General features: G+C 35.4%; 1 protein-coding gene across 1 annotated transcript in view; it reads right to left on the bottom strand.

Moving 5' to 3' along the window:
• Positions 1-869: 869 nt before the first annotated feature.
• The window catches only part of LOC150080802 (afadin- and alpha-actinin-binding protein-like), a 104,337-nt gene continuing 88,076 nt past the window's right edge, over positions 870-17,130 (bottom strand). The window contains exons 8-9 of the mRNA XM_090380824.1: positions 11,141-11,256; positions 870-1,031 (exon numbers count right to left, since the gene is read on the bottom strand). Of these exons, the coding sequence (XP_090236950.1) occupies positions 870-1,031; positions 11,141-11,256 (278 nt within the window). The remainder of the gene's footprint in view (positions 1,032-11,140; positions 11,257-17,130) is intronic.

Raw genomic sequence — 17,130 nt, 5'->3', positions numbered from 1 at the left:
TGATAATGAAAAAAAAAAAAAAAAAAAATATATATATATATATATATATAATATATATATTTTTTTTTTGTCCTGGATTATAACTATTAAACAGTTGTTAAATGGTTTTTAGGAGCATTAGCAACTAAGGCCATATTGCCCCGTGAATATGCGGTGGTCATTCCCTGACCTTTCCGCATCATCCGTATTTGGTGGTGATGGGCTCGAACCCCGGTCTAATCAAGAAGCATGTGCTATGTACTGCTGCTCCTTCCCACCTGGCTACGGAGGCGCCTACTATTAAACAGTAAATAATATTCTAAAATACTCTTTCTCTTCCCCCCCTCCCCATGACTGTTATGGCAGAAAAAAAATGTCATGCATGAGAAGTTTATTGAATTTCTACAATAATTGTTATTTTTCTTATATTGACTAAAATAATGCATTAACTGTATGCACATTACCTAAATGCCTACCATAACGAAACTAAACGATTAATATTTTGTTCATGATTGCTAGAGGAACAGTAAAAATAAAAATTCATGTTTTTGTAAAGGAGTTTATTAAATAATTTTCTTTTAGTTATCTGATTCTGTGTATGACAAAGTATTTTTCTTTTAAGAAATTTTTTCTGACTCCAAAATGAAGAGCCACTTCTTTTTATAAATTAACATAAATAGTGAAGAAATCAGATTTGTAAAAAAAAAAAAAAAAAAAAAAAAATGCAAAATTTGTAAAATATTTACAACTTTAGTAGATATTGTTACAAATCCTTGTGAGGAGTCTGGTCAAGAATATATCTGAGAAGTATTTTTCTCATAACGATCACTTCAGTTTGAATATCAGAATTACTAAAAGAGTTCAAGAACAAATAAACTACTATTATTATTTCAAGGTAAAGTTTCTACCTCTTGATCTAGTTTTAAGGCTGCCTCCAATAGTGATTTTCTTTCTTTATCAAATAAAATCTTCTGTTCTTCAAGGTATTGTTTATCCTTTAATATTTTTTCTTGATCTTCTTGTTGAATTCCCACTTGACACAAACCTTGTATCTTAAAAATGCATCATATTAAACATATCTTTTTAATAATTTCTAAAATTTTGAATAATAATAATAATTTTTAAATTAAATTATTAAAATTCAAGTTTTGGTAATATTCAGGCTATTTGTTTCAAAATATAAATACTGTACGAAATATAAGAGTCATTCAAAAAACATAAGTATACAAAGTTGTATTATAAAAATCACTGCTATTATTTCACCTTCTATCATGGGTAAATACTATACTGTTGGGAACTAGCAGCCTATTGCAGATTTCCAGACAGTTTTGACAGATTAATTCTGTTTTTTATTTCTAGACAGTCCAAATTAATAGGTTATAGCAGTGGTTTTTAACCGGGATGCCGCAACAACATTCCAGGAGTGCCACGTAATTTTGGTTTAAGTTACTTAAACTTATTATTTTTTAATTTATATGTTTATTTCGTTATAAAAAGGCATACAGTATCTTTTAAATTTGTGGTGATTTATAACTGATGTTTACTTAGTACCTCTATATAAAGAATAAAATTATTATATACTGTATATATATATAATTTGTATTATGAAATGTAATTTTTATAATTATATTATTGAAATAAATATCATATAACATATATATTTTTTAAATATTATATATATATATATATATATACACACACACATACGGATATATACAGAGAGAGAATTGGGTCTAACAGGCAGAAAATTGAGTAGGGGTGCTGCAAAATAAAATAAATTACTTAGGGGTGCCATTATTAAAAAAAAGGTTGAAAACCACTGGGTTATAGTCTTAATAAAGATATTAATTCCTATGGAATTAAACAGAAAGGTGTTTATATAATTTATATCAATTCAGAACAGTGGCATTCTGACAATTACAGTATGCACTAGTGAAAGAGTTAAATTATAATAACACAAATGCAATTTTATAAGTTAATATTTACAGACTTAAGATAAAGGCTGTGCCAAGACAAAGCAGTTAGAGCATTATTATTCATGTGGGGGCTAATAATATTAAACACAAACTAATGATTTGCTGGAAAAATACCACGATTCAGATTAGAATGTATACTTGTCTGTCCAAGCATAATGAGAGGAACTATATACCGAAAGCTTTGCAGATCAACTTATCAATTTGAGAGAGGGGGAAATGATACCTGTTTTTTTTTTTTTGTTTTTTTTAATTTTTTTATTATCATGGCTTACCTGGTAGGTAGATGGAATTTATTTTGTAGACATGGAAATACATTTGAAAAAAGGTAGTGCAAGGGCAGGGGGGGGGTCTTTGCCAATAATACTGAGGGGGCCTTAAGGGTTGAGGAAAGCTGGTACTTATTGGAGGAAAAGGGTAATATAGATATACATGTATTTTTGATATAGGTGCTTACAGTGGTGTCAGAAGTGCTATCAATAAAATGAGTGGATCTAAATTCCTGGTTAGAACAACTAATAGACACAACAGAGCTAACAGAAATGTGATACCACCCAGAAATAGGGGTTGACAAGGTTCACTATGGTATGTATAATGTACCTAGGAAGATAGGCAAGGGGTGGAGGCATCATGCTTCTTATCAACAGCCAACAAAGGCCTTCTCGGATTCAGAACTTACACATGTCAACAGGGATCTACATAGAATGAGATGGTTGGAAGCAAAGGTAAAATGAAAATTTAAAAATGAAAAATGAGAGTAAAATGTTACAGACCAGTAGACTCTGAAGAGCATGAGAGGAACCACCATGTGCTGATTGAATGGACAAGTAGGAATTCTTTATTATGGGTGATTTCATTTTGCCACCCCTCTTTCTTTCCAATAAAATTGAAATTGTATTTTCTTCAAATTAATTGAAGAAAATAGGTGGGGAACTCAGCATGGTGGGACAAAATTTTTAAATAAACTATATTGTTATTTGTATTAACATGTTAGAGAAAATTCTAGGGGATAAGAATATTCTAAACTTGATCATCACCCAGGAACTAGATATCACTGGGCTGAGCAACCATTGGCATTTAACAGTATTTCGTTGGAAGATGAAGAAAGGTTTCGGTTTGGATGAAACTTCTTTTCAGAACTTATTTCAGAAAGTGGGCTATGACATTTTAAGGTGCTACATGCTACACTATCAAATGGGCAGTTAGCACAGGGAGGGTGAATACATGAGAATTATAAAATATCTTTAAAGCATCAATCACAAAAAATGCAAATAAGAAATATAGCACAAGGAGGATCTGAGATGGGTGAATATAAAGCTGCCCTGTTAAACAGAGTAGAAGAGATGGTATGGGAAAGTTGAACAATGAAAAAAACTGAGGCCTATAACAGCTAGTTGATCTGTAATAGTACCACAGAAAAGTCTAAATATGAGAAATTACTGGTTAAGAAAGCAAAAAATGGGGCTAATGAGTTTTTCATGTATGTGAATACAAATAGGAAGAAAAAAAATCATATCAGTCCCTTGCATAATCGATGTGGAAAAGTCCTGGATAATTACAGAATGGAAAACCCTTGATAGTGATGACAGGCTGTGAGAGTGAGGCTCAGTAGTATGAAATGAGTAATACTGGAATTACAGAAGTCTGAAGTGTGTAGAAAAACGTTTAAGCCCTAAAGGCAAGTAAGGCTCCCGGATTAATGGCATATATCCAGTAATTTTGAGGGAAGCAGTGAGTACATAATGTGCATAGTGTTAGGATCAGGTGCCACCTGTGGTTTCCCCACATCTGGGCCGTATGTACGCTGTGGACAAATACAGTACTACTGTAAATGCCAGAAAAGTGTTCTATGTTGAATATAGTGTTGTGCTGGGTTCTGTTGTTGTGTTCTGGCATTTGGTTGCAAGGCCCCTAGTGGGACCTCGATTATTCTCTGGCTTGTCTCCGCCAGGGTTGCCTGAGCTTCCTGGACAAAGACAAAAAAATATATATATATACAAAAAGCAGCGTGGTACCCTGTACGCACGAAAGATGTTTTATTTTATGTGAAAATATCTATGGCGGCACTAGAGTAAAACCATTTAAATTTTTAAATGGTTTGATCAAAACTTATTTACTTACGCCACTTAGAAGGATGTTAATCAAAATCTTGAGAAGCAGATTTTACTAAAGTATGCATTTTATTCTTGCATAATATTACTACCAGCTGCTTACTTTATCGAATCAACGTTAGTGATTGAGTTGCGTCATTTCCATATCTCAGTATGAACTTACTCTACTGAATCAACTACTTACTCTGCCGAATCAACATTAGTGACTTGATGGACAAGTAGGAATTCCTTATTATGGGTGATTTCATTTTGCCACCCCCCCCCCCCTTTCTTTCCAATAAAACTGAAATTGCATTTGCTTCAAATTAATTGAAGAAAATAGGTGGGGAAACTCAGCATGGTGGGACAAAATTTTTAAATAAACTATATTGTTATTTGTATCATAAAATTTTAATGCTTTTATTATATTATATTTTAACTCTTATGTTATTGTATTTTAACGCTTTTATCTTATTTTTATTTCTGTTTTATCTTATGTATATATCATTTTTATTTTAATAAATTTATTTTAACCAGTTAGTCGGTCGTCGCAAGAAACTTGGATGATTAGTGACTGAGTTAGCATCGTTAGAGTCATTTAGGAAGTGATGTCAATTGTGTCATTTCCGTAAAAAATTTTGTTAACAATCAATTGCATTATTTCCATTACTGTAAGAAAATTTCGTTACCAATCGATTTTACTCTAGTGCTGCCATAGATGTTTTCACATAAAAAAGAAAAAGTAGTAAAGTTAGAGTGTGTAGAGCAAAGTAGTCTAGAAAGGGAGGGAAAATAAGAAGTATTGGGATGCAGAAGAAGGCATCCCCCCCCCCAAAAAGATGGAGGACTCCATCAGGCGAGTTGGGTATAGGGAGGGGGAAACAGAGTGCACCAGGCTAGTGGCAGAACAAGCCTGTATGGGTTCTCCAGGATGTACATTGGGTCTTCTTAGCTTGTATCCTTCCTGGAAGGGTTTAAGTAAGGATTTCTAATCACATCATTGATGTTGCTAATGGTCTTGAGGAAAGGATCTTCTCCTCTTGAATAGCTCCTGGGCAAAGCGTGTGGCATGAAGACTATATTCTTTGTTGCTATCTAGGAGATAATCCTGGTCCTTTGGGAGGAAGGTCAGTCTTGTAATCTTTTGACTTCGTACATCTTCATAGAGAGGACAGTCATGCATCAGATGTGACTAGCTCTCCAGAGCCCCACAAAGGCATTACGGATCCTCAGTGATTCCTAAGGATGTGAGTTTGTCTTTGATGGAGCCATGTTCTGTCAGAAGGAATGTTGTATGCAGGCCGGGAGCAAACCATCTTGGAGATTTAGGGTAAACTTTGTCTACATTGGGAACAAATTTCTTTGTTATTTCCCTTTTGGTGAAATTTGTCCATCTTGTCTGCCAGGCCTGCTGCAAGTGGGAGGTGAGCTGTCTCTTCTCTGCTTTTGGGTTGTTGGCAAGATCTGTGGTAAAGTCCATGAAGGTGACCGATGTACCCTTAGATAGATGGTAAAGGAGTCTGCATCGGACCACTCCCAGGTCCAGGGGGAGGGTGCCAGCCAGTACCTGCAGTGAATGTGTTCTCAACTGTACAGCAGGCCGGCATGCTGTTCTTACTGTACACCAGGTTGGGGGGGGGGGGACGCCAGCCACATAAAAATAAAAAAAATAAATAAAAAAATGTTAGTTAACCCTGTGCTTGTAGTACAAGGTCAATCAGGTTCCTTTTGGAAAATAATGGGCCCCATGTTAATTATTAGCTGAAGATTAAAACCTATGATTTTCTGTATCATCCTAAATAAACAAATTTTGACTTGGTATAGTTTTTGCATTTTTTTAAAAAATCATTTTCCCCAGAGTTACTGCATGAGAGAATCTATCCAGCTGTGTGCCACATTCATTCTACTTTTAATTCAAAGTAATGTTAGTAAAGGAACTTGATGAGTACTAATGATAAGAAGTTTGGAATTATGTTCCAAAGTACTAGAGTGAATTGTGTTCCAAAGTTATGCAACATACATAAATTTAAATTGGTTATTAACAAATTTAAGTTTATATATGTTGCTAACTAATTTAACAAGAAATTTTTAAAATTTGTTATTAAATTTGTGCACTTCATGGAACACACCATTTTGAGATAAATTCTGAAAAAAATAAAAAAATAAAAAAAAAAAAATAAAAATAAATAAATAATTGAAATAAATAATAGGATCTAATATATATTTCCCTACTATTAATATCCAGACACACCTCCATTGATAGTTGGCCAGATCCTACTTGAGCACCACATATCAGATATATAGATATGCTCACAGGCCTTCAAGGAGACAGTTTTATAAGTCTTGTGAATGCAAGACACCATGACTGACAAAGTTCAGAGTTCCAGCATGGAATGATAATAGTGCCAAATAAGCAATCAGTTTGTACATCGCATTTCAATGGCACTGAATGCTATTAGCATACGATGCAAGAAAGAAAGATTATGCAGCATCAGCAAAAAATAATAATCATAATAAAAAAAAAAAAAAACCTCACATTTCACCCCTCCATTCATTCCAAATGCCTGTCCAGCTCAGCCTTAAATTTATTTAGGCTATCAATATGGTGAAAGAGGCCTATGCGCTCCGGATTCATATTATTGAAATGAAAAATTATAATTCCTCAGAGCGGTTTAATACGAGAACATACATACAAAGAATGGTTAATATACAAAAGAGCTTTCGGCTGAGTAGACAGCCTTCTTCAGTTAAATAGAAAATATATTAAATGACAGTTAGAATGGAGATGTGCACTGCCAAGTTGGTGCGTGAGGCACGTGGCTAATTGTTTGAGGTTGAAGTTTGTGGCTGTGACGTATGGTGGTGACGCAGCCAGCGTTTGTCTATGGACAGAATTATTGCTTCTGTGATGGGGTTAACTTGACAACCACTGTTCCTGTTCAAAGAGGTATCCGAGCATTTTATGTTTAACGATTCCAACCAGGTGCTCCGTAGGTAATGGTGGGACCTGTCCACAAATACGACATCGCGGTGCGGGTCAATGTCATGGTGGGTTGTCCAGACATGCTCGGCAATAGCTGAGTGTTCCACATCTGCCAAACGGATCGCCCTTTTATGTTCTGAGAGACGTTTCTCGAGTCGACGTCCAGGCTCTCCAAAGTAGCAGATAGTGCAGTCACGTCAAGAGATGCGATAGACCAAACCGCTCTGCAGAAGGGTGGGGACAGGTGTTTTCACGTTGGAAATGACAGAACGCAGTTTCTGCCCTGGGAGTTGGATGCACTTTATCCCACGTGATTTTTTTTTTTCAATAATTCTGTCCATAGACAAATGCTGGCCGCGTCACCACCATACGTCACAGCCACAAACTTCAACCTCAAACAATTAGCCATGCGCCTCACGCACCAACTTGGCAGTGCACATCTCCATTCTAACTGTCATTTAATATATTTTCTATTTAACTGAAGAAGGCTGTCTACTCAGCCGAAAGCTCTTTTGTATATTAACCGTTCTTTGTATGTATGTTCTAGTATTAAATCGCTCTGAGGAATTATAATTTTTCATTTCAATAATTAGGCTATCAACTTCCACAACAAAAGATGGAAGTCTGTTCCACCAATCAATTACTCGCTGGCTAAAGGCAAATTTCCGCGCATCTATTCTATAACTGTCTTTCCTCAATTTGAATCTGTGGCCCCTCAGGTTCTTAATTTGAGCAACAGGAAGAATCCCATTAGCATTCAGCTTGCTCAACCCATTCAAGGTCTTATACACCTCAATCAGATCACCTCACAGGTGCCTACTCCCAGGCGCTGCAATTTGCAGAACTTAAGCCTTTTTTGGTAAGAGCATCCCCTTGTCTCCTCACCAATCTTGTTGCCCTTCTTTGTACTTGTTCTAGCAACTCTACATCCTTCCTAAAATGAGGCCTCCAGACCCATACACAGTACTCCAGGTGTGGCCTGACCATTGCTTTGTATAACAGGATAATCACCTCCCTGTCCCTGCTAGCAAAATTCCTATATATCATTAACAAGACTCCATAACCTGCCCTGGCAGCCCATCTGCACTGCTCAGCAAACTTCATATTTGACTGCACAATTATCCCCAGGTCTTTTTCACTTTCCACTTCCCTGAGTGTAGTACCTCACAGTTGGTACGTTTCTCTTCAGTTACTGCTACCCATATGCAGTACTTTGCATTTGTCAATGTTAAACTTCAGATGCCACTTTTCAGCCCATTTGCCCAACTTAGATCCAGTTGGAGTAGCATACTGTCTTTACTGTCATTAACAACCCTGCCAACCTTTGTATCATCTGCAAACTTGGACATTAAACCTTCATCAATATCATTGATAAATATACAAAACAACAATGGGCCCAACACGGAACCCTGGGGAACTCCACTAGTAACATTTGTCGACGAAGAGCAGTGTTCATTGATTACCACTTTGTCGTCTCCCACTCAACCATCCTTTTATCCATTGTAGCAACTTACCCTTAATGCCATACCTCTCCAATTTGTACAGCAGTCTTCCATGTGCCACGGCGCCTCCGTAGCCAAGTGGGAAGGAGCAGCAGTGTGTAGCACACGCTTCTTGATTAGACCGGGGTTCGAGCCCGTCACCACCAAATACAGAGGATGCGGAAAGGTCAGGGAATGACCACCGCATATCCCGGAGCAATATGGCCTTAGTTGCTAATGCTCCTAAAAACCAAATAACAATAACAATAACAATCCATGTGCCACAGTATCAAAAGCTTTCCTGAAATCTAAGTATATGATATTAAAATTATTTTTGGCATTCAGTTCCTTTGTGACCACATCATAGTATCTAATCAAATTGGTCAGACAAGATCTCCCTTTAACAAATCCATGCTGTGTCTTAACTATTACTGCAGTCTTGTCTAGATGATCCTGCAATGCTTCTTTAACCAGTGATTCCATTATTTTCCCATTTCCATTATTGGTGTTGAAGTAACGAGTCACAGTAAATGTTGTAGCAGGCTGATAGTCATGGTGGGTGTGGTGGATGCCCAGAAAAGCTACCTGTTGGACTATATTGTCCTGACAATGAAGTTTGTTGGAGGCAGGGTAGTCTAGGGCTGATTTTTCATGGTTTGGCATAGGACCATTGGTTGTTTTTGGACAAAACCAGCATGCCAGGGAGGACCCACATTTGTATCAGCAGGACAATGCTCCATGTCATACTGCCCACATTATGACAGACAGGTTTGAGGACACGGGCGTCGAAAAGTTAGAGTGTCCAACCCAGAGCCTTGCGTCCTGAGTCCAATATAAACCCTCTGGAATGAAACGGATCAATGGGTGTGTGAGAGTAGAGACTGCCCAAAAAAAACAGAAAACTGGTCACTGATTTGAAGGCCAAATGGTGCAGAATATCAGAAGACATTTACAAAAAACTGGTGGAGAGTGTTCTAAAGAGACTGGAGGCTGTCACACATTACTTTCCTGTAAATAAAGATTATTTTTTTTGTAGATATGCTGGTGTTCAGTTATTAAAGATAGAAGAGCTTATATGTATTCTTTTAAAACTATTTATGCATATAATAAGCAAAAATATATGCACATACACAAATTTGAAATTTTACATATTTAATAGTTTTTAAACAGGAACATGGAAGAGACTAACAGTTCCAGCTTTATATTCATGCCTATGCAGTTTTTTAACATTTTCAGGAAAATAATTTTTTTGAAAATGTAAGGTATAAAAATGCAGCATTTAAGTACAGGCAGTCCCCGCTTTACAAGTTTTTGCTTTACGAGTTATTTTTTTCAAGTATCAACAAAATCAAAAATATGAAAGTTAACTGCAATAAATCAATGCTAAACATTCATAAATACGACATTTCAAACCAAGCACGTAGCTATACAATACAGTACTACTATGTATGAGTTTGTTCAGGCAGACAAGAGTATCTCATTGGCTCACATAACATAAAACAGTTACCATGCTGATAATACAAAGAGTGGTTGTGTTGCTCTTCTTTTTTGTTGTCTCGTCTTATTTCAAATTTATCCGGCTTATTAAGGGCGGATAAATTTGAAAGGTGTTTGAAATAAACTCTTCCTCAGTTTATCGATAATTTTGAAGGATTTCAAGAACCAGTAGATATTGTACAAAATGAAACAAAAGCAGTCATTAATATTGCTAACCACCTACAGCTTAAGGTTTTTACAACTGACATCATTGGTCTGCTTCAAGCACACAATGGAGAGTTCACAAATGAAGACCTTAAAATGGTAAAATGTGAAGAAGCTGAGGAAGAAAATGATTTAACGGCTGAAACTCCTGTTAAACCCTTCCTTCACTCTCAAGGGGCTTGATGAAGCTTTTCAACACAGAAAAAGCATTGGGAAAGTTGCTACAGATTTAAAAAATGCTTATGCATGCTATCGTGAAATTTATAAAGAAAAGAGAAGACTGTCTTGGAAACAAATGACACTTGAAGTACTTCTGAAGAAGACGATCCCCTGTGCTTCCAGCATACTAACAACAAGTGTGCATTTAGTTGATGATGAAGAATAAACATTCTTTAACATTTGTATGACATAACTAATTTCTTTATTATAAGTTTCTTGATTTTAAAGGCTATGTTTTCATTTCTTTGGATAAATAAATCATTGTTTATGTATAAACTATTGTTTTGTTGACTTTTATTTAACATTACTATGATCAAATTTCATTGTTGTGAATGTAACTCCTGCTTTGAACATTATATCTATGGGAAATAAATTCCCACTTTAAGAGTTTCTGCTTTATGAAGGTGCATTAGGAACGAATTAACTTGTAAAGTTTATTAAAAACTAAAAAAATTAATACAATAAGTATTGCAAGCCATTAAAAAAGATGAAATATTAGTATAGTCTGAGCAGAATTAAAAAAAAAATCCAAAAAGTCTTTCCAGACAGAAGTTAAAAAGAAACTTGTCACATGCCATGGTTTTCCATTTTTGGCTTTGTTACAACGTGGGGGTACCCATCACTGCACGATTAACCATTAAAATTAGCTTTAATTATCAGGTATGCCTTGCATATCAAATAATTTAGTTATATATAATTTCAAGTTCAGCTAACCTGCTCATTATGCTTTACTGCTTCTTCATAATGTTTTAACTTTTCTTCCATTATTTCCAATTCCTTTTGAATTCTTTTTTTTTCTTCTGAGTCGACATCTTGATTCAACTGTTTATCTGAAAAAGAACAATATCTTATGTTTTGCAGGTTTATAACACTGCATACATTTTGTGTGGCAAGCATATTTACTAATTATGCCTATATTATGCCAATACTGCAAATGCTGAAATTAAAAACAATAAAAGTACTTGGTTTTAAAATCATTATTTCAACTAATGAAAGCAATGTTAAATGTATTTGTCTCAAAGATGCTGCACTCTGTTCTTCTGCATAATATAATTGTAAGTGAAAATAAATAGGCTGTTGGTGTAGTAGCCAAGGTGACTAAGTTAAATATTAACTGCAGTAACTTTTGATAATTTAATCAGTTATTTGATTAAATGATCAAAAGTTATTTTGATCAATTATCTTTCTTAATATTACTTTCCATATTGGACAGACAAGTTGTGTAATTGAGACCCACTAATTTCCATAAAATTGGAAAAATGCTAACTTATTGTGATTTTCTCTTGTAGAGAATGTGTTCTCCTTTTGAATTTAAAATCAATGGTGTGAATTTAAGCCAAATAAAGTGATAAACAGAATGTATAGGCTATTAAGAAATATTATAGGAATATTAAATTTTAGAAATATAATTTAAGTCAGAAATTTTCTTACCTGATATTTTTTCAGAAATGACTGCATCCAGGGAAGATGTAATTAGAATAGTATTGAAATAAATAAATCTAGTAAGAGGATGAAGGGAAAAAAAGCAAGTTTGATCCTGAATTCATGCATGGCGAAATAATTAGAAGTATAAAGGGAGATGAATTCCCCGAAGCTTGATGGGGGCTTTTTGCTTATACCATCTTCAAAGGGGAAGCGAACACATGTCGATGGCTGTATTTATAGCCCAGGAACGTTTCATTGTTGTATTTCAAAAGCATGGTGGGGGAGTTTGAGTAAGGTTTTTTTTTTTTTTTTTTTGTTTGATGTTGGCACATTGGCTTCTGTGGCCATAATGCACCTCCCAAAAAATTTTTTGCATTTACTCTGATCCAAGTCCGAGGCGGGATTCGAACCCGTGACCTTTGGGTTGCTAGGCAGGCACTTTACCCACCCGGCTAGCCTGGTCGGCTCTGAGTAGGTGAAAGGAAGAAAAGGATAGAGGGAAATTCCTGCCCCCTTGTATTTCACTAATAGTTTAAGAATTTGAAAATTTAGAAAGACTTAAAGGTTTTTTTGGAGAGAGGATATGAAACTTTCCACTCGGAAATCTGGGTGCATGACTACTCGTCCCCGTTAGAGGTCCTGGATGTGGGGGGGGGGGAGGTATGTTTTGTTATTGAATTTGAACTTGCAGGATATTTGTTTTAGATCCCACTCCTCAGAAATTATTATTGGTCTATGTATGTTTATTGATCTGTTTGTAGATCTTATTGCTAGAGTCTCACTGGTTTCTAATTTAAATTTTGTCTTGTTTGTCTAATGTTATGGTGTTTTAAAAGGATGGGTAATGTCCTGTGTCTAAGTGGTGAACTACCAGTTCAGAACTAATTTTTTTCTGTCCGGTCAATTTTTTATTATTATTATTTCAGTCTACTTTTAAACTGCTTTTGGATTCTCATGTAACGATGTTCTCATGCTGTCTATATACATGCAATCACACTCTAGTGTGCGAGGAATTGCATAAACTATGTTTGTTTGTTGTTTGAAATCTATTGTTTTTTTTTATTGTTTGTTGAATTTTTAAGGTATGCCCATAGTTCCTTGGAGCTGCAGAAGGCTAAGTTTACTCTGGAAGCTTTGAAGATTTATTTCAGAGATTGTTGGTACGTTTCAATATACGGGAGGCCTATCCATTGTTTTTTTCTATCACTTGTTTTGGTTTTTTTATTGTTTCTTTCGGCAGTATTTAAGGCACTGTTTATAAGCCATTTCAGGTAACTGCGGTCGGACAATAAGTGATTATATTAAGTGACAATAAGTGATTATAAGTTCTTCAGTGATTTGATTTCCTGTTTGCAATCATCTTCTATAGATGAAAACCTGAAAGCATTGTTGAACTAGGCTATTAAAATTGATTTTTTGTGAGAAAGGGGTCCGTAGCTGTCAAATTACAAATAATTTCCCTTATTTGTAGGTTTGTGATATATTTTAGTGTTGATTTTGGTGATTATCACAAACCTTAAGGGAAATTATTTTTATTTTGAACTGGGTTTAATTTGCTACAATTCTGTATGCATTTAAACTGGCTTGGACCAAAATTCCTGTTCCAAAGCTATGGAAAGTACTACTAATAACAACTGTGTTTAAAAATATATTAACCCATGTGTAAGTCCAGAGAAGATAAGATGATCATTAAATAAATACTTTTTCTTTACTGTCATTAAGTTAAAAGGAGCATAAAAAATATTTAACCCCTAAAAGCTAATTTATGTGGTGTAAGGGAAAATTAGCACACATACTACATTATACAAATGCATCCATAAGATACCATCAACTGAAAGTCCAACCTCTTCATTTGCCTTTTCTTCAGTAGAAGTTATAGTCCATCCTTCATTAGAAGAAAACAGCTGTGGAATACCAACCTTTGTTCCCCCCTTCATTAGCAGATGCACATCTGCTAATGAAGGGGGGGGGGTAGGAACCAAAAGTTGACTAGTACAATTTTTTCACGAATTGCACTTTTGGAATGGCTAATAAACTGCTTGACCCATATTACTAAGTTCAAATACATTTTTTTGCAATTACATTTTGCTTCTGTATTGTGACTGATCTCTTCTAACCCACTCAGGCTATTATTATGGATTTACATGTGGACTAATCCATGTGGGATTGAATCAAATTTGGCCAGATGTGATGTTCTTTGGCATAAGAGCATGCAAAATCAATGAATAGGCTTCTCCTCTCAAATATTTGAAAAAGTAACCAGAGCCCTCAGAAGACTGTCTATTACCATTACAATAGCAATAAATGCCAAACATAAATTATAAGATTTTTCCCAATTTTTTTTCAGGTAAGCAGGAATTATATCATTAGCATTAGTAGTGGCATATGATGCAAGAAAGAAAGCTTATACAGCATCATCAAAAAAACAAACAAACAAAACAAAAAAAAAAAAACATCCCTTCCCATTTCACTATCCATTCGCTCAAAAAGTTTGTCCAGTTCTTCCTTGAACTTATTTAAGCTATTAAGTTCCACAGTGACAGATGGAAGTTTGTTTCAGCAATCAACCCCTCACTGGCTAAAGGCAAATTTCTGCATATCTATTCTGCAACTGTCTTTCCTCAATTTGAATTTATGATCCCTCAAAGTGCATAATCTGAGCAAGAGGTGAGATTGCTCAAACCATTCAAAGCCTTACACATCTCAATCAGATTACCTCGCTGGTGCCGAGTCTGCAGACACTGCAATTCACAGAACTTAAGCTTTTCATAGTAAGAGGACCCCTTTGTTTCCCCTCATCAATTCACTGCCCTTCTCTGTACTCATTCCAGCAGCTTTACACCTTCCTAAAATGAAGCCTCCAGACCTGTATGCAGTACTCAAGGTATGGCCTGAGCATTGCCTTATACAAAGGGATAATCACCTCCTTATCACTGCTAGCAAAGTTCCTATATATCAAGACCTCATGAGTTGCTCTGGTAGCCAGTCTCCACTGCTCTGAAAACTTCATATCTGACTGCACAATTATCCCCAAGTCCTTTTTCATTCTCCACTATATTGAGTGTATTATCACACAGTTGTATGCTACTCTGGGGTTACTGCTATCCATATGCAGTACTTTGCATTTTCCAATGTTAAACTTCAGTTGCCACTTCTCAAACCATCTGCCCAACTTTTCTAGATCTTGTTGCAGCAGCATACTATCATTATTTTCATTAACAACCCTGCAAACCTTTGTATAATCTGCAAACTTGGACATTAAGCATGATACAACTTCATCAATATCATAGATAAATATAGAAAACAACAATGGGCTCAACACCAAAACCTGGGGGAATCCACTAATAACAATGTCCATTGATTACAACTCTGTCTTCTCCTACCCAACCATCCCTTTATCCATTGCTGCAACCTGCCCTTAATAGCATACTTCTACCAATTTGTACAACAATCTTTTATATGTAACAGTATTAAAAGAATTCCAGAAATCCAAGTACTGTCACAGTTCTGCTATAATGTGGTACATGTGTTCCTAAAAATCTCCACATTATGGTATTTCATGCATTAAAAACAACAGGGCTTATGGGAAAAATAGGAATGGGGGAAGACCACTCAAAAAAGTTCAGTCTGGTATGTAAAACACCAAAAAAAGTTAGAAACCCAATAAAATTGCTAACACATCTTAAATTTCTAATAAATAAATAAATATATTTATTACATTTATTTATTTATTAGAATTTATTAGGCTTGATAAATGAGCTCAGCAGTTAAAGATTTAGTGAATATATTCATGCTATTGCAAGAATTACTGAAGAAGTTTACTTTATTTTAATGAAATGTGTAGATTTAAACTTCGCTGACTGAAGAATTTGTTAAATTCTGCTTCCTCTCCTCTCCTCTCTCAGGAGAGGAGAGGGAGCAGAAGACCTTCATTCCTATTTAGAATTTAGAAATACAACTTACTTGAGGAATAGTAAATTGGGAATGGTGATATGTAAAAAACCATTTACATATTAGCTATTTATGTTAATTCTCATTTATAATATCAGGTGAGCTAAGTTAATGATTAAGAATTTTTAACCTGCTTTTTCTTTTCTTTCAATTTGTGTGTTCCTATCTTGTATGGCATTGCTTAGTTGAAAAATTTGTTTTGCTTTTGTACTGTTACTCAGTTCATTTAACCACTCAGACTATTATGGATTGACAAATGGGTTGATCCATGTGTTTAAAAGTTTGGCTAGCTGTGATGTCTTTGGCACAAGAGCCCTGACACAGTTATCCACAAGAAAAATATGAACCAGCAAAATCAAATAGGGTGTTCTCTCTCAAAAGTTGCAATTTTTTTTTTTTTTTTTTTTTTAATGAACCATCTCACAGGTGCCACACTTGACTCATTAAGGTGGTCCTTATATACGAGAAATAATTTTTTTGAAGAATTTAAAAATAATTTTCTCCATTTTTGTACTTTTCTATCAGTTATGAAAAACTGCAGAATTTCAAATGGGTTTGATATCAGAAACGTGGTGCACTGATGTTGAACCCCAGTTCTTGCCACACTGACTGAAACATAGTTCAAAGGTCAATGCAGCACATTATCATTGTACAAACAAATTTAATTGTGCAAACTAGATTCACTGTGGTCAGATCAGCCACTGCACGGAAGTAATGGCAACAGATGCTATATGTAAAAGATTAGTTTTTTTTTAAATTTTTAAAATTTTTTTAAATTTGGAACTAATGTAAAAAATGTCTATTTTGTGTACAAATGTTTATCTCATCAGGCCAGTGAAAAACAAAATCTTAGGCAGTATGTTTCCCTCTAAAAAAGATAACAAGTGTGCTATTTTTCAATATGAGAACTGGATTTGAGTTTGTATGACAGTGCAAGTCTCATTAGCAGAGGCATACGTTGCAAGAAAGCAAGATTATGCAGCTTGTTTGTTTGGCCATGCAACTAAGGCCATATTGCTCCGGGATATGCGGTGGTCATTCCCTGACCTTTCCGCATCCTCCGTATTTGGTGGCGACGGGCTCGAACCCCGGTCTAATCAAGAAGCGTGTGCTACACACTGCTGCTCCTTCCCACCTGGCTACGGAGGCACCGGCTTATGCAGCATCAGCCAAAAAAACCCCCCTCCATTCATTACAAATGACTGTCCAGCTGGGCTTTAAATGTATTTAGGCTATCAACTTCCACAACAAAAGATGGAAGTCTGTTCCACCAATCAATCACCCGCTGGCTAAAGGCAAATTTCCGCACATCTATTCTACAACTGTCG

This window comes from Mastigoproctus giganteus, chromosome 9 (assembly GCF_048544385.1).
Source record: "Mastigoproctus giganteus isolate SK-2022 chromosome 9, ASM4854438v1, whole genome shotgun sequence".
NCBI lineage: Eukaryota > Metazoa > Arthropoda > Arachnida > Uropygi > Thelyphonidae > Mastigoproctus > Mastigoproctus giganteus.
The sequence above is the reverse complement of the archived record's forward strand: the minus strand, read 5'-3'. Positions and strand labels throughout refer to the sequence as shown.